A 27,511-nucleotide genomic window follows, 5' to 3' on the forward strand; every position below is an offset into this window, starting at 1 on the left:
TGACTGGGAAGTCCACGCTAGCTATAACACCAATAAAATAAAATCACAGGTACAGTAGTCACAGGATGGGATAGTTAACTACAAATTCATGCATGATTAATTCATACAGTAGTATACTACAGGATACATTCTGTTTTGGAAAGATATCTGACATGCAGTACAGAGCTGCTCTGTTCAGATATAGACTAATTATAGTTATCTTTCAACAAAATGTGAAGATTGTAATCATGATAATAGATTTACAGTACTCTGCATTTTCCTGAGAAGTTAGGATAACAACATTACCACAAAATCAATAGTACAAAAATGCTTTTGGTATGTGTGTGAAATTGATAATCTATCCAGTAAAAAATGTTTTGTTTAAATTATTCCCTACCATTTCCTTTCCCTCGATCTAGAGATCGTACATCTGGTTCAGTGCCTTGATCTGCCTGTGGCCTGAATCTGAATAAGAATCACAATCCTTCATCATTCTAACAGCCAGTGACTTGTCCTGTATCATGAAAAGGCCACCCTCACAGTTGTGACAATACACCGATGGTGTAAATAAAGCTGACCAGGAAATCCGCTATTCCCAATAACTAAGGTAACCATTTTGAACCATGCATCCTGTGAAAAAAGGATGACATTATATTAAATTGTCAAAAGTGCACAATTAAATAATATCCGACAAATAAAAATGGTGTCTTTGCACCAATCTGTCAAGACAGCCATAATATGGAACTGTTAATAATTAGCTAAAAACCAGCAGCTGATTAGGTTCTGGGGCCAATATTATACGTTGCACAATCAGTTACTAGTAAATCCCAAATATTTACTCATGAACATGAGCTTCTTGCGATATCTAGTCAAACCAAGACAATTTCATCAAAATATCAAGTTCAGGAGAAGAGTTCCATCCTAATTATCCGTCATTGGCTTTAAACCTGAATTCTTACTGGCCCGTATACTTCAAATCACTTAAAAGCTTCACAGAGATAACTCTTAAGTCTGTGCTTATGGTGTTACCCAAGTGCAGCCCTCTGAGTAGTAAGCAAGAATCCCCTGCTGGTCATTAGGGTCACTCACTGTGGAAACAAGGTCACAACATCACAAAACAGGAAATTGGTGCTGAAAAGCTTTTCACCTTTGAATATGAAACAATGACAGCTCTTTCTACAGAAAGTGTGATCAATCACCTTTAACCTGCTATACATGTTAAAATGAATGGGAAAAGTGCATTGTCTGAAAATAATTTATATATTCAAGTAACAGACCTATAAATCATGAAACAAGTTACGTGTTTTAATGTAGGCTTTTTTATGGAGCCCAAGGAACCTTCTCAAGGAGAAACCCAGTCAGCACCCCCAGCCACCAGACTGCTGACCAATCCCCAAAAACATGGCCGACTGCATCACAACAGGAAAAGAGTATCACAATAAAAGGGTCGTTAGTAGCCCATTTCTACAATTTATCTTCTTAAAATTAGATTTTCAACCTAACCTTATGCCTAACACTAACTTTAAACCAAAAAGCTAATTTTGTAGCTAATTTTGACTTTGTGGCTGTGGAATCTAACTTTGTAGCTGTGGAATCTGACTTTGTGGCTGTAGAACCTGACTCGGTGACAGTGGAACAGGACCTTGGGACGATAGAAACTAGTGAAAACCAATGAAAACTATGGGCCCAAGTTATAGATAGGGTGAAGAGATTTTCCTGTTAAAGTCAGGAAAAACTCCTGGCTCTAAACAACAATTATTCAATGATGGGAAGTGGTCATAATCAGCTAACTGCGCAGTAACAGTGACATGAAATACGACAAAATGAGGATAATGTATGCACTTTAAGTTATTTAGCTTGACTATCAAATAGAAACAAATATGTACTAAGATAACATAAGTTCCAAAGATGGACTAACCAGCCATAATCTCCCCATTGCATCCAGTGAAATACCCACCTCCTGTATCGAGAGAACAGCTAATCAGTGGTAAGACTACAGGTTAATAATAGAAGCACACCTTATATAACAGCCATGGAGAGGATTTACAGAAAACAACAGCACCCCATTAAACACAGCATCCATCCACACATACACAGGTAATAACCAAACATCCATACCAGCAGCTTAGAGAAACCTTATTTTACAGCATCAGCATCTTCAGAGTATGATCATGTATGAGATGTAGATGACAGTTGGGCGTTACCTGGAGAAGGTCTGAGAGGCCATTATGGGCTGAAGTATAGCCAGGGCTGGGACAGTACAAATTCAAACACACCTTTGTTTCATCACAAAACCGGAGAGCAACAGCTGTCTGGTGAAGTCCACAAAGCATGTGGTATTAAATGACCTACAGCAGGTCAAGCAGGTTAATGTTTCCGACATTTTTGGACTAGTAAACAACTATTGATTTAGAACCACAGAGTGTTATCACAAGTCACAAAGAAAACAGGAGCTGCCTCCACTATTCCAGCACCATTTCAACTTTAACATTTCAACATCATCAAATAATCTATGCTTAGTCTAATACAGTGACAACTAAGATACCAAAAACCACTTAGTCCAATAAACGTAAGCTAGATATGATGTGGCTGTCCATGTCACTGATTTCTTTGTGTGTGGGTGGGTGTGTGTAGGTAGAAAAAACATGTTGACTCACCCTACTTGTAGTGAAACACCAAAGCTGTCCTCTCTTTCATGACTCTGCCATACAGTGCACGATTTTAGATTTTGTTGGCCTAGGCTACCTGGCTAAAATGCTTGCTTGCTTGCTAGCTAGCCTAACTTCAGTTCATGGGAAACGATGTGCCAAGCCAGCTAGTTAACATTAGTCTACTACATCTAGCTACATATTGAACTTCCTTCCTCTCAGGCCAGAGGCACAACGTCTGAATTTATGATTAGATCCGAATCGCTGTTATAATCACTGGCCAGTAAGGATAATTAAGTAAAACCAGAAGTCCAAATCCCTATCTCAATTCCTTGGCTAATTTAGGAAAGGGAGGATTTTAACTAGCTAGCTAGCCACCAGAGGACAACAACACAACGAGATACAACAATTACATTTTTTTTCTGTAAATTATTTGTTGATTTTGGTGTAATGTGGTTGCTGTGAATCTAAATCCAAACTGGCTTCCCTTGCATTTAATACTATAGGCTGCAGTAACGTTATTCTCTTTTTGACCAGACAGCCTCAGATAATGGCCTACACGTACTGAGACAGAGGGGCGCTGTTTCGCTCCCTCGGATGCTTTCTCCGATGAGATACATTTGAATTGAAGGATAATTAGGGAACACAGAGAGACTAAAAATAAAAAAAATATTATTTTTCTTGGTCAATTTATTGGGGAAGCCTGGCTTCCCTTGGCATCCACGAATACATGCTACTGGATAAACAACACACTGTACATCAAACCACTTTTCCACTGAGGCCGGCATCCTACAACAAGATATGATGCCCTCTGCTGGCAAACTAAAGTTAAAGCAGGGCATAACAGCAAGAGGGAGGCAGAGTAAGAGGGGGGCCTGTATGTTTGCTGTAGCTCACCTTACTCTATCCTCCTTTGTAGATGAAAGGAAGAGTGAAGGTCAAACAGATAAGCAGCACTGTTAACACCATCAATCCTCAATGCATTTGAACATACCCAGGACACTTACACTGTATCTTTGATGCTTATCACCTTCAAGCAGGGACATATCAATGTGAAGGGACAGCTTATTGTCCATGTACAGTGTATTTCCTGAGCCGTTACATCTACAGCCTTTACATCTGTAACCTTTTACAACAGATGTTACATTTTAGTTCATCTGTTTGTTGTTACATACCTGGAAACTCATTTTCTGACTGAACAGTGTTTGCTCTGGGCAATCAGGTTTGAAGTAGCTGGCTATGAAAGTGTCCGTGCTTCCAGCCAACATTCAAGCAATCAACATGAGAGTGCTTGATATTACAAAAGCGATAATGTAAACAATTTTAGATTACCCTTAATCATTCATAAATCAAGTCAATTCATGCCGTATATATCAAATTGTAGACGAAAGTCTGACATGATATATATATATATATACACACACTGCTCAAAAAAATAAAGGGAACACTAAAATAACACATCCTAGATCTGAATGAATGAATGAAATATTCTTATTAAATACTTTTTTCTTTACATAGTTGAATGTGCTGACAACAAAATCACATGATCAATGATCAATGGAAATCAAATTTATCAACCCATGGAGGTCTGGATTTGGAGTCACACTCAAAATTAAAGTGGAAAACCACACTACAGGCTGATCCAACCTCCACGTGCCTGTATGACCTCCCTACAACGCCTGGGCATGCTCCTGATGAGGTGGCGGATGGTCTCCTGAGGGATATCCTCCCAGACCTGGGCTAAAGCATCCGCCAACTCCTGGACAGTCTGTGGTGCAACGTGGCGTTGGTGGATGGAGAGAGACATGATGTCCCAGATGTGCTCAATTGGATTCAGGTCTGGGGAACGGGCGGGCCAGTCCATAGCATCAATGCCTTCCTCTTGCAGGAACTGCTGACACACTCCAGCCACATGAGGTCTAGCATTGTCTTGCATTAGGAGGAACCCAGGGCCAACCGCACCAGCATATGGTCTCACAAGGGGTCTGAGAATCTCATCTCGGTACCTAATGGCAGTCAGGCTACCTCTGGCGAGCACATGGAGGGCTGTGCGGCCCCCCAAAGAGATGCCACACCACACCATGACTGACCCGCCGCCAAACCGGTCATGCTGGAGGATGTTGCAGGCAGCAGAACGTTTTCCACGGCGTCTTCAGACTGTCACGTCTGTCACATGTGCTCAGTGTGAACCTGCTTTCATCTGTGAAGAGCACAGGGCGCCAGTGGCGAATTTGCCAATCTTGGTGTTCTCTGGCAAATGAAAAACGTCCTTGCACGGTGTTGGGCTGTAAGCACAACCCCCACCTGTGGACGTCGGGCCCTCATACCACCCTCATGGAGTCTGTTTCTGACCGTTTGAGCAGACACATGCACATTTGTGGCCTGCTGGAGGTCATTTTGCAGGGCTCTGGCAGTGCTCCTCCTGCTCCTCCTTGCACAAAGGCGGAGGAGCGGTCCTGCTGCTGGGTTGTTGCCCTCCTACGGCCTCCTCCACGTCTCCTGATGTACTGGCCTGTCTCCTGGTAGCGCCTCCATGCTCTGGACACTACGCTGACAGACACAGCAAACCTTATTGCCACAGCTCGCATTGGTGTGCCATCCTGGAAGAGCTGCACTACCTGAGCCACTTGTGTGGGTTGTAGACTCCGTCTCATGCTACCACTAGAGTGAAAGCACCACCAGCATTCAAAAGTGACCAAAACATCAGCCAGGAAGCATAGGAAATGAGAAGTGGTCTGTGGTCCCCACCTGCAGAACCACTCCTTTATTGGGTGTTGTCTTGCTAATTGCCTATAATTTCCACCTGTTGTCTATTCCATTTGCACAACAGCATGTGAAATGTATTGCAATCAGTGTTGCTTCCTAAGTGGACAGTTTGATTTCACAGAAGTGTGATTGACTTGGAGTTACATTGTGTTGTTTAAGTGTTCCCTTTATTTTTTTGAGCAGTGTATATATTTTTAATGAACCTTTAACTAGGCAAGTCAGTTAAGAACAAATTCTTATTCTCAATGATGGCCTAAGAGTGGGGGTGATAACCCTGGTGTCCTGGCTAAATTCCCAAGCTGTCCCTCATACCATCACGGTCACCTAATCATCCCCAGTTTACAATTGACTCATTCATCCCCCTCCTCTCCCCTGTAACTATTCCCCAGGTCGTTGCTGTAAATGACAACGTGTTCTCAGTCAACTTACCTGGTAAAATAATGAATAAATAAAATTAAATAAATGGAACAGTGGGTTAACTGCCTTGTACAGGAGAAGAACGACAGATTTTTACCTTGTCAGCTCAGGGATTCAATCTAGCAACCTTTTGGTTACTAGCCCAACGCTCTAACCACTAGGCTACCTGCCGCCCCAACCATATTAACATGGTATCACCGAAAGTTCTGTGAAGGGTTCATTCTTATGCATTTGTTTTCCTGCTATTTTCAGTGTTCATTCCACTCACTGTGAAATTTCACGAGGAAGGGTGATTGGGAGCCGGGGAGATTCTCTGCTGGAACATTGATGACCTTCTACCATGAGGATATGAGGGGTTAGGTCATGCTTGTGCACCACCCAGACAAGGCAATAGTCACAGAGGTGGACGAGTTAGTAGTAAGTCACTTACAGAAAGTCGGCTTCTCGTACCATCAGCGACATATACTGTGACTAATATGTCAGTGAAGGTGAGGTGACATTCAACGGGTAGACTCCATCTTTAGAAATAGGGCATACAATTAATAAGATGCATGCTGTTCTATGACAGCATGATTGGAAGCCATTTCAAAAGGCAGAATTACTAAATAAATCCTTTCGCCAACCTTCATCCAAACAAACTTTAATCTCTATTCTCCATTCTTTGACAGCTTATCATTACCGTCATAAACAGGTCATAAAGTGGCCATTGAGGTGAAAAATGTATAGCTATATAAATGATTGAGGCCTTCTATCAGACCCCCCCCCCCCCCCCCCCCCTCTGACACTAAATGTTAAATTAAGGTTAAATAAACAAATGTAGTCAGTAGCAGAAGCTCCGACAAAACAATGAGCCAGATGTTTCACCGGATGTAAATATCTGAAGTAATCAGTTGGAATTTCCACTTACCACCAAATATGGTGATAAGAACAAGCCCAGTGGCCGGCAGTGTGAGAAGATGGATTTTGGCCCACATTCTGCAAATTTTCTCATCAATTAAAAATGTTCTGTTTCCAAAACTAGAATCTCTTACAAACAGAGTGGACTATGTTTTGTAGACTTTGCCCTTTCCCAAAGTAAAAAAAAAAAGGCGTTGTTTAAAAGAAGTGCAAGCACTAATTGAGCCATTGCACACACGCACTTAATGTTAGGCGTTTCCTAATGGAAATATGCAAATACATGCTGGGACGCACCAATAGGATCTCGCTAGCTTGGGCTTGTTCTGCCCACTATGATTAATTTGCTCCCATTGGAAATGAGTATATTTTGGGTTAGTTAAACATTTTTGGCTGAAGCGTGGGTGTCATTAAACAATAATATGACATAAATGTTATGAGACTTTACCCCAGGGGCAGTAAGACAAGCCAATATCAAACCACAAACCCCTTGAGCTCATGGACGAAAGAAAACACTGACTGACATTACATTTTTGAGAACTAGGAGATAACTAGTAAAGCCAGGGAGCTGAGAAGATCGAAGTTGCATTTTTATTTTATGTACAAAGAAAGGTGTGTGGAATACCAAATCCACTAACGGATGTACAAAAGCAAACTATTTGAAATGCAGCACATTATGTAAAGTAATCAGATAACTTTTAGAATGTGTTAGACCTTGTTTCCCCCACCAAAATCCATAGACAAACATTTGTGTAAACAGTTATGCAACTGTATGCAATTATAGAATGACAAGAGAGATAAAACAGGTTCTGGGGAGGGCAGTGTATTCCCAGGTGAATCAGATACATGGCCTAATCAGCTAAACAAGATAACATGTGAAAGTATAAGAGTGTTTCACTTTCATATCAAAGCCACTCAAGACTATATCACAGACCAAAACCACATGTCCTAAAATATTATAGCCTTATCACTGCATTCTCCATTTTTGAGATCTCTCTTATATTGGAGTGGAAACCGACAAGACCACACAATGGACGTATAAATCAGAGGTTCTACAAATGGGTTCCGCGGAGCTATTGCAGGGGTTCCACAGCCAGATCTCAAAATGTATTAAAAAAACAGTTAACAGATTTTGGCCAAGAAATCCATAGAACAAGTTTAGAGAGTGTAATACAATGTAATATTATTAATCTACGATTTATACTCTTAACCCTCGGTAACATGGACATGGAAGGATCACGGGGATATTGGTAGCCACAGTACTCCACCAAGGAGGGAATCAGACAGAAGACCTGACCTGGGTACTGGATGTGGAAATGCACCACATACAAGCAGTGGTGTAAAGCACTTAAGTAAAAATACTTTAAAGTACTACTTAAGTAGTTTGGGGGGGTATCTGTACTATATTACTTATATTTGACAACTTTTACTTCACTACATTCCTAAAGAAAATAATTTACTTTTTACTCTATACTTTTTCCGTTACACCCAAAAGTATTACATTTTGAATGCTTAGCAAGACAGAACATCTTTCCAATTCACACACAACCTGCTATACATGTTAAAATTAATGGGAAAAGTGCATTGTCTGAAAATAATTTATATATTCAAGCAACAGACCTATAAATCATGAAACAAGTTACGTGTTTTAATGTAGGATTTTTTATGGAGCCCAAGGAACACTCTCAAGAAGAAACCCAGTCAGCCAGGGGTGAGGCCGACTGCTGACCAATCCCCAAAAACATGGCCGACTACATCACAACAGGAAAAGAGTATCACATGAAAAGGGTTGTCAGTAGCTTTTATAGACACAGTCACAAACCATGCTCATTTCTACAATTTATCTTCTTAAAATTTGATTTTCAACCTAACCTTATGCCTAACACTAACTTTAAACCAAAAAGCTAATTTTGTAGCTAATTTTGACTTTGTGGCTGTGGAACCTGACTCAGTGACAGTGGAACCTGACGTTGTGACTGGAACAGGACCTTGGGACGATAGAAACTAGTGGAAACCAATGAGAAGGGCTAATAATTTTCATGGCTAGACGGTCAGGAAAAACTATGGGCCCAAGTTATAGATAGGGTGAAGAGATTTTCCTGTTAAAGTCAGGAAAAACTCCTGGCTCTAAACAACAATTATTCAATGATGGGAAGTGGTCATAATCAGCTAACTGCGCAGTAACAGTGACATGAAATACGACAAAATTAGGATAATGTATGCACTTTAAGTTATTTAGCTTGACTATCAAATAGAAACAAATATGTACTAAGATAACATAAGTTCCAAAGGTGGACTAACCAGTCATAATCTCCCCATCGCATCCAGTGAAATACCCACCTCCTGCATCGAGAGAACAGCTAATCAGTGGTAAGAGAACAGGTTAATAATAGAAGCACACCTTATATAACAGCCATGGAGAGGATTTACAGAAAACAACAGCACCCCATTAAACACAGCATCCATTCACACATACACAGGTAATAACCAAACATCCATACCAGCAGCTTAGAGAAACCTTATTTTACAGCATCAGCATCTTCAGAGTATGATCATGTATGAGATGTAGATGACAGTTGGGCGTTACCTGGAGAAGGTCTGAGAGGCCATTATGGGCTGAAGTATAGCCAGGGCTGGGACAGTACAAATTCAAACACACCTTTGTTTCATCACAAAACCGGAGAGCAACAGCTGTCTGGTGAAGTCCACAAAGCATGTGGTATTAAATGACCTACAGCAGGTCAAGCAGGTTAATGTTTCCGACATTTTTGGACTAGTAAACAACTATTGATTTAGAACCACAGAGTGTTATCACAAGTCACAAAGAAAACAGGAGCTGCCTCCACTATTCCAGCACCATTTCAACATCATCAAATAATATATGCTTTCCGTTACACCCAAAAGTATTACATTCTGAATGTTTAGCAAGACAGAACATTTTTCCAATTCACACATAACTAATCCCTGGTCATCCTTACTGATCTAGCAGACTCACTAAACACAAATGCTTCCTTTGTAAATTATGTCTTGAGTGTTAGAGTGTGCACCTGGCTATCCATAAATAAATAAAAAGAACAAGAAAATGGTGCTGTCTGGTTTGCTTAATATAAGGAATTTTAAATGATTTATACTTTTACTTTCGATACTTAAATATATTTTAGCAGTCATTTACTTTTGATACTTAAGTATATTTAAAACCAAATACTTTTAGACTTTTACTGAAGTAGTTTTTTATTGGGTGACTTTCATTTTCTATTAAGGCATCTTTACTTTTACTCAAGTATGACAATTGGGTAATTTTTCCACCACTGCATACAGGATTATCACCCAAATGTATTTTTATTTTATTACAATTAATATTAAAATGGTACAAGTATGCTGGCAGGCTTGGGTTACCACAAAACCCAGCTCTCAAAAATAAAATATTCTGGGAAAAAACAAAAAAAACAGACTCAACACATATATACACACACACACTGCCATCCTCCGGCACCCTAGGCTCCCTGCCTACAAGCAATCTCACTCCACACTCAGTTTGGCAAACATGGTTCTTCGCATGTGTTCTGTAAATCTGCATGCTGTCCTACACTGTCGGTGAAAGGTTGCGATGCTCCCTGGGTTGGTAGGGTGGCCATGTCCTCCTCAGCCTTTCTCTTCCTTGGGGAAAGGGTCAGTGTGAGATCTTTATCCTGTGGGACAAGTCCTTTCATTTCCTGCAATAGGCTTTGCAGATGTGAAGACAGGCCAGCCATATACTGTTCATCTTGAAGATGATAGGTGAGGTCTGTGATTTCTTTTAGATAGCCTGCACATTGCTTCTGCAACATCTTCAAGTTCTTCTTAGAGGACCTCTTTGGGATAAAGAACATGGGTTTATCACAGAGTAATTTATTTAAAAAAAAATGTATATCATTCTTAGGTAGGACAGCTTGCATATACATACACACATACCTCACCAACAAGTGCGTGTGAGCTATGCTCAGAGAGAGAGGGGAACCTGACACAGTAGACAACCTCTGCCTTCACAGAGCTTGGTTTTTCACTTAGAGCTGCCTTCAGATCTTTTGAGGCCTCCTTTTTAGAGCGCACAGTACTCTCCTCAATCTAGACAGGAAATAACATGCTTGTTAAATGTGTACTGTTATGTACAGCATTAGACGGTCAGCTACAGGGCTAAACCATGATAGTTCTTCATATTTACCTTAAAACCAGGAAAGCGGATAATGTGGGCGATGTTTATTAAAGCCTTGCAGTCCACCTTCTTTGTATTTTGTTTCCGTCTCTTTAAGGCATGGTCTTCAAGCTATGGAAGGTGGCAAAACATTTAATAATAATTGATTGGACTTATATAGCAATTTGAGACAACTGAAGCACTTTACTGTGTAGGGGGAACTCACCTCATCCACCAATTTATACGTAACTGCCAAAATAAAGGAAACACCAAGTTTCTTAATAGGGCATTGGGCCACCAGAGCCGCTTCAATGCGCCTTGGCATAGATTCTACAAGTGTATTTGGAGGGAGGCAACATCATTTGGTGGTGGTGAAAAACGGTGTCTCAGGCACCGCTCCAGAATCTCCCATAAATGTTCAATTGGGTTGAGATCTGGTGACAGAGACAGCCCCTATACCTCTTTGAGACCCCTCTTTCAAAGTTGCAGATCTCTTTTTCTAATCATGCTAGCCAAAATAATGGGCAACTGGGTATTTATTATACATGATCTTAAGCATGATGGGATGATAATTACTTAATTAACTCACAAACCACATCTGTGTGGAAGCAACTACATTCAATATACTTATTATCCCTCATTTACTCGTGTTTCCTTTTATTTGGCAGTTACCTGTATCTCACCCACTACCATTTTGAGCCAGACTGCTCACCACACATTAGCTATCATGGTGGAGAGACGAGGAGTGATATATATATATATATATATGCCAATTACAAGAATGATAATGGAATGAGGCCTGGTTGGGAATTGGATTTTAGCCAGAGGCTACTCTTGCAATAAGTGCCATGGGATCTTTCTTTAGTGACCACATAGGGTCAGGAAACCCATTTAACGTCCAATCTTCTATTTCATTGAGTTACAGTCTATTGTTAGTTAGCCTAGTACACTTCAACATTATTGAAATTAAATTAATGTTGCAAAAGTGTATGGTAGAAATGACAGCAATCCGACTTTGAACTTACCGCCTTCTTGTTCATTTTAGCAGCATGTTTCTCTTTAGCTTTTACTTGTCGGTCTTTCCCCTGATGGCATTCATATGTGCTTGTGCCCACAACCTGAAATGGAACTCCATTGAATGGGTGACTTTTTACCTCCCAGCTGATCTTCTTTCCTTCCAAAGGGTGTGCATCTGTCGAAGGACAAGAAACGGATATATTACTATTGGGAAACTAACGTAGGGCGGCAGGTAACCTAGCAGTTAAGCACGTTGGGCCAGTAACCGAAAGGTTGCTGGTTCGACGCCCCGAGCCGACTAGGTGAAAAATATGTGGATGTGCCCTTGAACAAGGCACTTAACCCTAATTGCTCCTGTAAGCCGCTCTGGATAAAAGCGTCTGCTAAATGCAAAAATAAATAAAGTAGCAACGTTTCTCTATCCAAGAACTCCTCTGTGCTTGGAATATAATCCCATATGCTAGCAACTATTAAAAATATTGTCTGTTCCAGCTGGCTGGCTGAGTGTTATTAGATAGGTAATGTTTGGTGTGACACAGATCATTTGACCAACCTTAACGTGTTGATACTTCCTGACTCAGACAACCAATGTCTTCTAAACGTCCATGTCTAGCTGCAGGGGGTTTGTATGAATTTAGAAAATGATCGGGAGTCTGCAACAGCTCAATACAATGGAGGTGACAAAGAGGCATTTTTTTAGGTTGTATGTAGCTTGATGATAGCAATCTAAACTCCATACCTGGTGACTATCTAGCATATTTTCTCATTATTAAACTTGAAAAGCTGGTGAATGGCTGCTTCCTTGGATCCTGAGAGGTGCAGCGGTCTAAGGCTAGAGGCGTCACTACAGACCTGGGTTTGATCGCGGGCTATATCACAACCGGACATGATTGGGAGTCCCATAAGGCAGCGCACAATTGGCCCAGCATCATCCAGGTTAGGAGAGGGTTTGGCCGGGGTAGGCAGTCATTGTAAATAATAATTTGTTCTTAACTGACTTGCCTAGTTAAATAAAAAGGACTTAAAAGGAGATTCACCATATCAACAGCTCCTGTAAGGCTAGTCCTTGATCATGACTCTCAGTTCCATTACATTACAGATAATTCATTGGATGAAGGTGTCTTCTATACAAGGGAGTTTTGTTAAGAGCACGCCGCTCAATCTGAACATTAACATATCACTTCCAGTACAGTTTTGGAAGCATAAGGACCTTATCTTACATATCATTGATAAGGTTTGGTTTAGCATTCCCATACGGCCATATCTCCATGTTTCAGCGCATGTTTACGGAAAACAGACAGAAGACGAGGCGACCACCTATTCTAATTACAGTGCCTTGCAAAAGTATTCATCCCCCTTAGCGGTTTTCCTATTTTGTTGCATTACAACCTATAATTTAAATTGATTTTTATTCAGATTTCATGTAATGGACATACACAAAATAGTCCAAATTGATTTAGTGAAATTAAGAATTTACTATAAAATAAAAAGCTGAAAAGTGGTGTGCGCATATGTATGCACCCCATTTGCTATGAAACCCCTAAATAAGATCTGGTGCAACCAATTACCTTCAGAAGTGACACAATATGTTAAATAAAGTCCACCTGTGTGCAATCTAAGTGTCACATGATCTGTCACATGATCTCAGTTTATATACACCTGTTCTGATAGGCCCCAGAGTCTGCAACACCACCATGAAGACCAAGGAGCTCTACAAACAGGTCAGGGATAAAGTTGTGGAGAAGTAAATATCAGGGTTGGGTTATAAAAAAGTATCTAAAACTTTGAACATCCCACAGAGCACCATTAAATCTATTATTTAAAAAAATTAAGAATATGGCACCACAACAAAACTGCTAATAGAGGGCCACCCACCAACCAAAACTCACGGACCAGGCAAGGAGGGCATTAATCAGAGAGGCACCAAAGAGCCAAAGATAACCCTGAAGGAGCTGCAAAGCTCCACAGCGAAGATTGGAGTATCTGTCCATAGGACTATTTTAAGCTGTACACTCCACAGACCTGGGCTATATGGAAGAGTGGCCAGAAAAGCCATTAATTAAAGAAAATATGCAAACATGTTTGGTGTTTGCCAAAAGGCATGTGGAAGACTCCCCAAACATATGGAAGAAGGTACTCTGGTCAGATGAGACTAAAATTAAGCTTTTTGGCCATCAAGGAAAACTGTCAGGCACAAACCCAACACCTCATCACCCTGAGAACATAATCCCATGGTGGTGGCAGCATCATGCTGTGGGGATGTTTTTCCATCGGCAGGGACTAGGACACTGGTCAGGAATGATGGTTGCCGCTAAATACAGGGAAATTCTTGAGGGAAACCTGTTTCAGTCTTCCAGAGATTTGAGACTGGGACGGAGGTTCACCTTCCAGCAGGACAATGACCCTAAGCATACTGCTAAAGCAACACTTGAGTGGTTTAAGGGGAAACATTTAAATGTCTTGGAATGGCCTAGTTATGGAATGGCCTAGCCCAGATCTCAATCCAATTGAGAATGTGTGGTATGTCTTAGATTGCTGTACACCAGCGGAACCCATCAAACTTGAAGGAGCTGGAGCAGTTTCGCCTTAAAGAACGGGCAAAAATCTGTGGCTAGATGTGCCAAGCTTATAGCGACATACCCCAAGAGACTTGCAGCTGTAATTGCGGCAAAAGTTAGGGGGGGGGGGGGGGGGGGGGGGGTGAATACTTTCACAAGCCACTAGCTATCTAACATGCTCTAAACACGTGTGTAAGCGTAACTCGAAGTTTAGAGGAAGTGTAGTTTTGTCAACTAAAGGCACCCATAGCTGTACGGATCTGTGCAAAACTGCTACAGTAAGTATAGATTTTTTTTATTTGAAGGATTCTTTCTCGCTGATGAAAGAGGCCATATGTTTTGAAAGCTGTATCGCAAGTGATGATTATTGCCGTTTTCTAACAAAAAAAACTAACAAGTATGTCTTTGTGGCTGTGGTAACTAGTGACAACCTCTAGCCCATTATCAAATGGACATAGCTAGAAGGCATCGCGCTTTTGTCACATTAACTTAAAGTTGAAATGTTTAGCATTTTAGTTTACCCCTTTCTGAGCCTAATTCTCCTAACCTAGGAGCCAGTCTAGTCATGACCATTAATCAGTTTTGCCAGGTCCAACTAAAATTTCCTGCCCAATGACCCCTGAAAACCTTCCCACAAGGCCTGAGAATTAGCCCCCCCCCCCCCCCCCCCAAAAAAAAAAATTGCAGCATGAGGTGTTGCCACATTTATCCATGAGACCCTTTTGCCATAACATTATTGAGCGAAATAAGGAATATCGACAATTTAACCACGTAGGCAATGAAGGAAAATGTTGTTTTCCACCAGAAAAAAAATATTGCAAGTTTAAGAATGTCACAAGAAACTTCCCTTATTAAACTCCCCAGATAAGTTGACATCCCATTGATGAAAAATTAACTTGTTTTGACTGCCATGATTAAACAATAAGGTCCTAGGACATGGTAGATGGACAATATACCACAGCTAAGGGTACATTCCTTGGAAATAGCCCTTAGCCATGGTATATTGGTCATATACCACTAATCCCTGAGGAGCCTTATTGCTATTATAAACGGGTTAACAATTTAATTAGAATTGTAAAAATATGTTTAAATGGTCATTCCCATAGTACACCGTCTGATATGCCATGGCTTTCAACCAATATGAATTCAGGGCTCAAACCCAGTTTCTAATTGTAAATAAGTCTAGTTTGTGCATGGGCATAACTATAGATAAATCCTATGGGAAAGTGAGTGATAACTTGGACAGAAGGTCTCAATCTCTGTGCAGGAAACACTTGTAAGAACTTCAAAAAACCAATGTTAGGCAATTTTCTGGCAATTGTGCCTTCATTATGTGCCAGATGTTAAGACTACAATCTGTTATAAATGGCCTCTTTGCGAGATTGACTTGTTATTTCAATAGGCATAGGCTAATTACTAAAATATGGGGTTATAATTGCAATTCAACTTTGACATGGTTTACTGAGCTAGATGCAGATGTCCTTCCAGGGGCTATAGGCTCTCATTTCAGGGAAAAGTCCACAATGAAACTGACATTAAATGTGGACAGATATATTCGCGATAGAGCTGTAACCATGATCACAATTGATAACTTCCAATTTAATTAACTAAACATGGCCATAAATAATTGCATAACACAAGGCTACAACAACAAAAACGGAGTTATAGGCTATTAATTCTGTTTGCCAGCTCCGGCTAGGCTACACAAGTGACAAATGGATTTGCAATGACTCCAGTGATTTCAACATATTTATTGTACTGTATCAAATGGTAGGCTACAGTAGCCGAATGGCATTGCAATTAATAGCCTCCAACAGATCCAAATGTAGCCTATCATTCAAGGTCATTTTCATTGGACTTTTCTCCCATAACAGAAGCACGTGAGGGAGTTCGATAATATCACATTTCCACTCGCGCAGCGCTCCAGACCCTGGAACTGAACATGACTAAACCCTTCGTTTGATATGGTTAACCATGAGAAAAGTCGACATTTGAATGTAGTTTACTTTAAACCACATTTTTTAGTGAATTTATCTAAAGAGCTTTGTCGCTGTTATAGTTTTATGGAAAAAGTGTCATTGTGGAGACATTCTTAGCCTACCAACTGGTAAAAAAAAAAAAAGTAAGTTGTGTTGATGTGCAGCACTCTCAGTTGCAGCACTCTCAAAGCGCGCGCCCTCTCTCTCTCTGGCTATCAACCTGCACATTGCCTGATAGTCAGCAGCAGCTAGTTACAAATAGATATCTAAATAAGATGCCGCGGTGCCAATTAGAAGTAGGCCAAAAACCCGCCACCAATACATTTATCCGCGACATCGTTTTCAAGTAGCCAAATTTGGCAAAAGAAGCGGGGACATGGCAACCCTGGTTACAATCTGCTAGCTAGCGTTAGCTCATTTTAAGATGTGGAGGAAGAGGCAGTCCTTTACTAAATAACCAGACAAAAGCTACAGACCTAGTTTGCTAGTTATTCCCACAGCATGTCTACATCGTTATTTGTTACTGTATACCCCAGTGGTCTACCTACACCAGCTCAGCATGGCCACAGTGTACTAACTAGCTAACGTTAAACCATCTTGATAACGTTAGCCACTTCGCCCCGGGAGTAAGTAGCCTAGTACATCAGACGGTGATAGGCAACTAGCTTACCCTTTCGCCCAAAACGTTTGTCTTTGCGCAATATTATGTATTTCAACGACGTTGTCTCTTCTTGTTTTGCTATTTCTTTAGTTATTTGGTCTTCACTATCAAACTCGCTTATTTGCAATGTTGCTGCCATTTTGAAAATGACGGGGCTATCACTGCCTCATCTGATTGGTTGGATGATGGTGCTTCCTACTTTGCAACTACTTGGCCGAATAAAGCAAGTCAGCGTGTTCTTTGATTTGATAACACCAAAAATGTTAACTCATATTATTTGGGGATTTATCATTTGACACATGGACAGTGAAAATAAGACAACCATTCCAGTTGAGTCTTTTGTTTTTGTATATGCTTCTCCTGCACAGCAGGTGGTGCTATGCCTATTGTTGACAGTGGACATGCAGCAGGCAAGAAATTCCCGAAGAAGATTGTTAACACTCCTTATATTGTTACCCAACCAAACACCACCCAGTGTGGACTTTCAAGATCATCTATCGACTAGACTAGCCAGTTATCTAGATACACTGTAGCTGGTGTAGTTAAACAATAATGGAAGATGGAAGCCTTCCTCGTATTGTGGTCATTGCACTGTCTGTGCTGATCTACATTTCTGCTTTAGCAATTAATGCTATGGCAGGCACTGGAAAGGGTGAGTCTCAAGTAACTTAACTAACGCTAACTCATGTGAACGCAGTGTTGTGTAACTTGCTATGTTTTAACTGTGTAGCGCTTCCTATATGGCTTTTCATACTAAACTGTAGGACAGGAAATAACATTTTATTGGCAGCACAGCTGCACATTATTCTATTCTTAAGTAGAAGCATTAAAAGTTTCTAGCTTTGTGTTTAGCAGGGGACATGCAGAAGCCACCCTATTACACAAAGTCAATGACAACCTTGTCCTCAGGGGAGGAAGTCTGGTGCTTGAGACTACATAACTGACTGATGCAACACTAGTTTCCCTAACAGTTTTGCTGTACTTGTTTTGCAATCTCCTCTCTCCTAGGACCATTCCATTCGAGTACAGGGAACATTTCCAAGAAGTATGAAACCGACATAACTCCGGCCGGATGGACCTTTTCTATCTGGGGGCTCATCTACACCTGGTTGTCTCTCATGCTCATCTATGTCATCTCCTTCCTCTACAGAAGGTACAGACACAATTATTCACCCTACCTATATCAGTCAATCAGTCAATAGCTCAACCATGCAGCCATCTATCTTTTAAGCTACTATTCGATAGTATTCTATTATTTTAGGACCCCATCCTTCTGCTGTAGTATCAACATGTAGACAGTGAAATGCAGTAATTAATGTATTAGATGTATAGTTATGTAGGTATTACAGCACAACCGGCCGTCATTGGGAGTCCCATAGGGCGGTGCATAATTGGCCCAGCGCCATCATTGTTGATAAGAATTTGTTCTTAACTTACTTGTCTAGTTAAATAAAGGTTACATTTTAAATAAAACATTTTTAAAACCTACAGTAGAATGTTTGTTCTGATGCCAACTTTATTTTCAATTCCTCAGGAGCTGGACCCTCTCTGTGCTGCCGTACGGTTTCTATGTGTCCTGGATAGTCAACATGGCCTTCAACATGATCTGGCTTGTCCTATGGGTTCAAGAGTGCGTAACAGTCTTTTAACACCTAAACTAATGAGTTCCTGTTGCCTGACTAACCTGTTTTAAGTAGATGGGTGGAAGCAAAATACCGCATCTCCACTTCCACCATGGCTAGACCAGCCCTGCGCCAATGTTCGCGTGATCATTTTGCGTATCTCCACCAGGCGCAATCATTACATGTAGGTTAAAATATCAAAATCAATATTTATTTCCAGGCAGGTTGAAACATGCATGTTGCTAGCTCGTTTGTTTTGGGAGATTAACATTGGGTTGTTTAACCTGACATGCATATGGTCCTCTTTATAGTTGGTTAAAAAGGACCCAGATTCATACAAAATTATGTTTCTCTACTCAGACGATTAATCAACAGATAAAAAGGGAAACTTAGTTTGTTTTTTTGTTATCTCTGATGAATCACTCCTCGTTTGTCTTTGTCATCCACGTGGGTTTGTATCTTCCTGATAACCAATAAGGAGGGCATTTGCAGCCCGTCGAGTATCTTAAATAGAACCAAGTTATATTTACCACCTTGCTACGCTACACAGACACTGACGCGTGATTAGTTTGGTTGAAATTATTGAATAACATCTGTGTAAATTTATTTTGCAATGCTCGCACACGTAATGTGGACGGTGTGGTCAAGGTGTTACTATAACCATACCACACCTACCCACACTGTGGGCCCCGGCCAGTCTGTAGAGAACATTGAGAGAAGTTGAACCACATAGGCCTAGCATTCCCCCCCTTAACTTCTTTACTTTACAATTAAAATAGAAATGCATAATGTATGAATACAATGTTACGACACAAGGTTCATATAATTGGACCCATTGAGATTAATCGTATTTCTGTGGGTCTCTATCATGCTGTGATTAAAAACCAGGCCTATAGATTGTAGGACATGAATTCTGTATACCTCTGGCCCTTTGGACACTGTGTTAACTAACCTCCAGACGAGCTTCAATGCCATACAACTCTCCTTCCGTGGCCTCCAACTGCTCTTAAAGGCAAGTAAAACTAAATGCATGCTCTTCAACCGATCGCTGCGCACCTTCCCGCCCGTCCAGCATCACTACTCTGGACGGTTCTGACTGAGAATATGTGGACAACTGCAAATACCTAGGTGTCTGGTTAGACTGTAAACTATCCTTCCAGACTCACATTAAGCATCTCCAATCCAAAATTACATCTAGAATCGGCTTCCTATTTCGCAACAAAGCATCCTTCACTCATGCTGCCAAACATACCCTCGTAAAACTGACTATCCTACCGAGCCTCGACTTTGGCGGTCATTTACAAAATAGCTTCCGACACTCTACTCAACAAATTGGATGCAGTCTATCACAGTGGCATCCATTTTGTCACCAAAATCCCATATACTACCCACCACTGCGACCTGTATGCTCTCGTTGGCTGGCCCTCGCTTCATACTCGAAGCCAAAACCACTGGCTCCAGGTCATCTACAAGTCTCTGCTAGGTAAAGCCCCGCCTTATCTCAGCTCACTGGTCACCCAGCAGCACACGCTCCTGCAGGTATATCTCACTAGTCACCCCCAAAGCCAATTCTTACTTTGGCCGCCTTACCTTCCAGTTCTCTGCTGCCAATGACTGGAACGAACTGCAAAAATCACTGAAGCTGGAGACTCCTATCTGCCTCACTAGCTTTAAGCACCAGCTTGTCCAACTACCGCATCCCCATACTGTATTTATTTATTTATCTTGCTCCTTTGCACCCCAGTATCTCTACTTGCACATTCATCTTCTGCACATCTACCATTCCAGTGTTTAATTGCTATATTGTAATTACTTTGCCACCATGGCATAATTATTGCCTTACCTCCCTTATCCTATATAATTTGCACATACTGTATATAGACTTTTCTACTGTATTATTGACTGTTTGTTTATTCCATGTGGAACTCTGTATGTGTCTAACTACTTTGCTTTATCTTGGCCAGGTCACAGTTGTAAATGAGAACTTGTTCTCAGCTAGCTGACCTGGTGTTTTGAGCAGACAAGTTATTTATTTATTTATTTATTATTATTTTTTCTTCACCAAGGTAACTTGTGGATCAATGAAGTCTTTTTTTTTTTTTTTTGTTTACTGTTCCGCACAGGCAGATGACTGCTGCGTTGATTATACTGGGGATCATTGCTGTCACCAACTACTCTATGATATTTTTCTCCTGCTATGGGCTGAGTGTTTACGGAGCCTGGCTCAGCCAGAACCAACCTAGTGATCTTTGGTGCATCCGGGTGCTGGTGAGTTTAATTTGAGGCTTAATTGAGTTAGTTGTTAGACTCACACCGTCCTCATGATTGTAGCATGGTCACAGATGTGCTTTAGCCAACTCAAGTCGGAGTATTGTTTTTCATAGAATTCACTTATCCCATTTAGTTTTATGGCAACACTTACAGTTGTTAGGTTCTAAATAACAGGGTAAAAACAGACAGATAAAAGCTAAAACCAAGTTAATTCACCCAGACAGCTGAACACGCAAAGACATGTTCCCACCAGCGTGTGTGCATGTACAGTTGAAGTCGGACGTTTACATACACTTAGGTTGGAGTCATTAAAACTAAAAGTTTTGGCAAGTTTGTTAGGACATCTACTTTGTGCATGACACAAGTCATTTTGCCAACAATTGTTTACAGACAGATTATTTCACTTATAATTCACTATCACAATTCCAGTGCGTCAGAAGTTTACATACAATAAGTTGACTGCCTTTAAACAGCTTGGAATATTCCATAAAATGATGTCATGGCTTTAAAAGCTTCTGATAGGCTAACTGACATAATTTGAGTCAATTGGAGGTGTACCTGTGGATGTATTTCAAGGCCTACCTTCAAACTCAGTGCCTCTGCTTGACGACATGGGAAAATCAAAAGAAATCAGCCAAGACCTCAGGAAAAAAAACATTGGAGACCACATGTCTGGTTCATCCTTAGGAGCAATTTCCAAATGCCTGAAGTTACCACGTTCATCTGTACAAACAATAGTACGCAAGTATAAACACCATGGGACCACGCAGCTGTCATACCGCTCAGGAAGGAGATGCGTTCTGTCTCCTAGAGATGAACGTACTTTGGTGCGAAAAGTGCAAATCAATCCCAGAACAACAGCAAAGGTCCTTGTGAAGATGCTGGAGGAAACAGGTACAAAAGTATCTATATCCACAGTAAAACGAGTCTTATATCGACATAACCTGAAAGGCCACTCAGCAAGGAAGAAGCCAGCGCTCCAAAACCGGCATAAAATTACCAGACTACAGTTTGCAACTGCACATGGAGACAAAGATCGTACTTTTTGGAGAAATGTCCTCTGGTCTGATGAAACAAAAATAGAACTGTTTGGCCATAATGACCATCGTTATGTTTGGAGGAAAAAGGGGGAGGCTTGCAAGCCGAGAACACCATCCCAACCGTGAAGCACGAGGGTGGCAGTATCATGTGGGGGTGCTTTGCTGTTGGAGGGACTGGTGCATTTCACAAAATTGATGGCGTCATGAGGCAGGAAAATTGTGGATATATTGAAGCAACATCTCAATACATCAGTCAGGAAGTTAAAGCTTGGATGCAAATGGGTCTTCCCAATGGACAATGACCCCTTGCATACTTAAAAAATGGTGGCAAAATGGCTTAAGGACAACAAAGTCAAGGTATTGGAGTGGCCATCACAAAGCCCTGACCTCAATCCCATAGACAATTTGTGGGCAGAACTTAAAAAGCGTGTGCGAGCAAGGAGGCCTACAAACCTGACTACACCAGCTCTGTCAGGAGGAATGGGCCAAAATTCACCCAAATTAGTGTGAAGCTTGTGGATAGTTACCTGAAACATTTGACCCAAGTTTAAATTGTTTAAGGTCAAATGCTAATTGAGTGTGCAAACTGACCCACTGGGAATGTGAAAGAAATAAAAGCTGAAATCATTCTAATATTATTTTGACATTTTCACATTCTTAAAATAAAGTGGTGATCCTAACTGACCTAAGACAGATTTTTTTTTTTGTAGGATTAAATGTCACGAATTGTGAAACTGAGTTTAAATATATTTGGCTAAGGTGTATGGAATATTCCAGACTTCAACTGTATTTACAGAGGGGAGAACAAGTATTTGAGACACTGCCGATTTTGCATTTTTTTTTTTTTTTTTGCATTTCCTACTTACAAAGCATGGATTTTTGTTTTAGATTCCGTCTCTCGCAGTTGAAGTGTACCTATGATAAAAATTACAGACCTCTACATGCTTTGTAAGTAGGAAACACTGCCGATTTTGCAGGTTATCAAATACTTGTTCTCCCCACTATGTATCCACCCACTCCAATTTGTGTTAAGTCTCCTCCTTCCCTCTAATGACCATGTCATTAACTTCTTGCCTAGCAATAAAGATGTAAGTGATGCGGGTAATAAACTGTTCCTTCTCCCTTAATGTGACTTGACCTCAGCCCCCATTCCTCACTAATCCATAGTTCTCCACCCTTATCAGTGACCGCAACCATATACATTCCTCCTACAGATAACCATTAACTTCTGGTGTAGAAATCAGACTGTGGCCCTCCTCCTTTCCATAGGATACCTGATGATTAACAATATTTCAAGTTTAGAAGTCAGAACTCATCACAGTGCCTTCAAAGTATTCACACTCCTTGACTTTTTCTACATTTTGTCATGGTACAGCCTGAAACTTAAAATTGATTAAATTGAGATTTGTCACTGGCCTACACACTACCATAATGTAATAGTGGAATTATATTTTCAGAAATTATTACAAATTAATTAAAAATTAAAAGCTAAAATGAGTCATTACGTATTCAAACCCTTTGTTGGCAAGCCTAATTTAAGTTCAGGAGTACAACTTTGCTTAACAAGTCACATAATAAATAGCAAGACTCGCTGTGTGCAGTAATAGTGTTTATCTTTTTTTTGTTTTTATTGACTACCTCATCCATGTACCCCACACATACGGTATAATTATCTGTAAGGTCGAGCAAGGGATTTCAAACAGATTCAACCACAAAGACCAAGGAGGTTTTCCAATGCCTCGCAAAAAAGGGCACCTATTGGTAGTGCGTTCCCCCCCAAAAAAATCAAGGCAGACATTGAACGTCCCTTTTGAGTATGGGAAAGTTATTAATTACACTTTGGATGGTATCTCACAACACCTAGTCACTACAAAGATACAGGTGTCCTTCCTAACTCAATTGCCGGAGAGGAAGGAAACCACTCAGGGATTTCACCATGATGCCAATGGTGACTTTAAAACAGTTACAGAGTTTAATGACTGTGTTAGGACCATTAATATGGATCAACAATATTGTAGTTACATCACAATACTAACCTAATTGACAGAGTGAAAAGAAGGAAGCCTTTACAGAATAAACATATTCCAAAACATGCATCCTATTTGCAACAAGGCACTAAAGTAATGCTGCAAAAAATGTGGCAAATTCACTTTTTGTTCTGAAAACAAAGTGTTAATTTTGGAGCAAATCCAATTCAACACATTACATGTTATGTCTATGCTTGTAATTGTTGTCAGGATAAAAAAGCAAACGGATTGGAATCCCAGTGTCTGCTTTCCACCAGACACTGGGAGATCTTTCAATAACAATAACCTAAAACAAGGCCGGAGTTGATTACCAAGAATGTTCCTGTTTGGCTGAGTTAGAATTATTTATTTTTTTACCCCTTTTTCTCCCCAATTTTGTGGTATCCAATTGTTGTAGTAGCTACTATCTTGTCTCATCGCTACAACTCCTGTACGGGCTTGGGAGAGACGAAGGTTGAAAATCATGCGTCCTCCGATACACAACCCAACCAAGCCGCACTGCTTCTTAACACAGCGCGCATCCAACCCGGAAGCCAGCCGCACTGCGCCGGAGGAAACACCGTGCACCTGGCCACCTTGGTTAGCGCACACTGCGCCCAGCCCGCCACAGGAGTCGCTGGTGCGCGATGAGACAAGGACACCCCTACCGACCAAGCCCTCCCTAACCCGCGCGACGCTAGGCCAATTGTGCGTCGCCCCACGGACCTCCCGGTCGCAGCCGGTTACAACCGAGCCTGGGCGCGAACCCAGGGACTCTGATGGCACAGCTGGCGCTGCAGTACAGCGCCCTTAACCACTGCGCCACCCGGGAGGCCCCTGAGTTAGATTTTCAAGCGGATTAATTATGGAAATACCTGAAAATACCAATTTGACAGATGTTGCACAACCCAGGTGTGGAAAGCTCACAACTGTAATCACTGCCAAAGATGACTCTAACTTGTATTGACCCAGGTGTGAGATTTCATTTTCAATACATTTTTAAAAACACGTCTTTACTTTGGCATTATGTGGTATTGTGTGTAGTAGGTTGAGGAAAAAGAAAACAATTTTGTATTCAGGCTGTAACGCAACAAAATGTGGAATAAGTCCAGGGGTATAAATACTTTCATACCCCTTGAGATTAGTTTCATAAAGCACATACAACTCTGGCCATCCTACTGCATTTTACTTTACATAATCATTCTATTGTAATGTTTTAGGTAATCCACTTTTTCAGTTGCTCTATCCCTTCCTCTGTCCTCTTATGAGTAATTCTACAGTCTTATACAAGTAACCTTTTAAATCTTAGGTGCTGAATGGCATTGCCCTGTATGCCACATGGACAACCATCGCCACTCTGATCAACTTCACCCTGGTGTTGGACCTCTCTGGAGTGGCAAATAGCACTGCAGCCACCGTGTCTCTCTGTATCCTACTGGTGGAGGTGATCGGATGGTAAGCACAGTTTAACAACGTCTGTCTTATGAGAATCAGGCTCATCGTCTTTTGATTACATTTTTGGGCATGTGATGCATATGTTTTATTTGTTAATTATATAGACGTTACCAATGTAAATTCACACTCTCAGCACACAGCCACACACTTTCAATGGTATCATAATGTGTTTATTGTAGGTTTGGTATTGAGAACTTCCTGCTGGATCAGCATGTGAGGTACATCCTGACTATTTACCCTGTGGTGATCTTTGCTCTGGTTGGGAATGTGTTCAAGCACTATGACCCTGCAGCACCAAGCGCAAACGCTATCTTCATGGGTGAGTAGGCCTCATCTCTCAGACTAGAGATCTATTACCAAGTAAAACTTCAACCCTTGTTTCCTAAACCTGAAAACATATTGTAGATCTGAAAGGATTGGATGTGTGTAAGCAATAGCTCCATGAGTCATGTGATAGGCTAAATGGCGTTCCCACCATATTGCTTAGACCCAACAGATTCTTTCAGATCTACAAGAAATGTCTAGCTTCGTTTTGGACTGGGCTCAATTCTCTTCATGTGAAACACTTAAACGTTTTAGAACCTCCCTCGCTATTCTCCGTAAATCATATTAGAAACTAATATACATGTTAAAGATAAATAGGATCATCTTCTATCACTTCCAGTTTGTCTCTTGGTGGTTTCCTGTGTGCTCCTGGTGGTGCGAGTCGCCTTGGTGTTCAGGAGAAATCGGAACCAGCCCCTGTACGCTGGCATGAGCCTGGAGGCTCTGATCTCGCCCAGCAGCCTGAACAAGAAGCAGAATAAGATATTAATGTAGAAGACTGGTACACACCACAATACCATCTTTTCACAAAGTGTCAAACCGTAATAATCTATAACATAACACATTGCCTATATTAAACCATACACATTCATTATTCAGTTTGGACAAGAAACAGATGAAGATATTCATGTAGAAGACTGGTAGTCTTCTACATAGTACGATCTGTAAACGATACGAAGTGTCAAAGCCTATGCTTCCCATAAAACATATAATCCTGTATTACGCACACTGTATTAAAAAACCTGTTCATCCAATCATAACATTCCACTACACTGTAATGCATAACACTTTCTATGTTTATAATACATGTAATAAGAGATATTTGTACACTAATCAATGCACTGAATAATCATACAATTCAAGTGTAAGTAACTTTTTTTTTTTTTCTACTTGATTCTTACTCTTTTGTATTGATCTGATACATAAACATATTTTGCCTATCCTGTATTGACAATGCTATTTTCACTTGATGAAACTATTAGTCTAAACACTGAGTTTGAGTAGAAAGATGGAATGCTAAAATAAAATGGGATGTTAATGTTTTATTATATGGTTGATGTGGGGCTAGGACATTTTTTTCCCCCTATGATTACATACAGTTTAAGTCAGAAGTTTACATACACCTTAGCCAAATACATTTAAACTTATTTTTTCACAATTTCTGATATTTAATCCTAGTGAAAATTCCTTGTTTTAGGTCAGTTAGGATCACCACTTTATTTTAAGAATGTGAAATGTCAGAATAATAGTAGTGATTTATTTCAGCTTTTATTTCTTTCATTACATTCCCAGTGGGTCAGAAGTTTACATACATTCAATTAGTATTTGTTAGCATTGCCTTTAAATTGTTTAACTTGGGTCAAACGTGTCGGGTAGCCTTCCACAAGCTTCCCACAATAAGTTGGGTGAATTTTGGCCCAGTCCTCCTGACAGAGCTGGTGTAACTGAGTCAAGTTTGTAGGCCTCCTTGCTTGCACACAATTTTTTTTCAGTTCTGCCCACAAATGGTCTATGGGATTGAGGTCAGGGCTTTGTGATGGCCACTCTAATACCTTGACTTTGTTGTCCTTAAGCCATTTTGCAACAACTTTGGAAGTATGCTTGGGGTCATTGTCCATTTGGAAGACCCATTTGCGACCAAGCTTTAACTTCTTGACTGATGACTTGAGATTTCGCTTCAATATATCCACAATTTTCCATCC

At 40.7% G+C, this 27,511-nt stretch overlaps 2 protein-coding genes across 2 annotated transcripts; one reads left to right on the top strand and one right to left on the bottom strand.

Annotated features, from left to right (window-relative positions):
• Positions 1-10,027: 10,027 nt before the first annotated feature.
• LOC110508854 lies at positions 10,028-17,237 on the bottom strand. The gene is made up of 5 exons (XM_021589710.2): positions 17,100-17,237; positions 11,901-12,067; positions 10,906-11,007; positions 10,656-10,808; positions 10,028-10,555 (listed from the first exon to the last, which is right to left on the bottom strand). Exons 1-5 carry the CDS (start codon positions 17,227-17,229, stop codon positions 10,235-10,237), a joined length of 873 nt encoding a protein of 290 aa, XP_021445385.1. The 5' UTR covers positions 17,230-17,237; the 3' UTR covers positions 10,028-10,234.
• Positions 17,238-17,450: 213 nt separating this feature from the next.
• On the top strand, positions 17,451-26,757 carry LOC110508853. Its single transcript, XM_021589708.2, has 7 exons — positions 17,451-17,742; positions 18,099-18,243; positions 18,625-18,720; positions 20,836-20,980; positions 25,339-25,484; positions 25,664-25,803; positions 26,149-26,757. Exons 1-7 carry the CDS (start codon positions 17,643-17,645, stop codon positions 26,301-26,303), a joined length of 927 nt encoding a protein of 308 aa, XP_021445383.2. The 5' UTR covers positions 17,451-17,642; the 3' UTR covers positions 26,304-26,757.
• The last annotated feature ends 754 nt before the right edge of the window (positions 26,758-27,511 follow it).

Source organism: Oncorhynchus mykiss, chromosome 28 (assembly GCF_013265735.2).
Source record: "Oncorhynchus mykiss isolate Arlee chromosome 28, USDA_OmykA_1.1, whole genome shotgun sequence".
In the NCBI taxonomy this organism is placed as follows: Eukaryota; Metazoa; Chordata; class Actinopteri; order Salmoniformes; family Salmonidae; genus Oncorhynchus; species Oncorhynchus mykiss.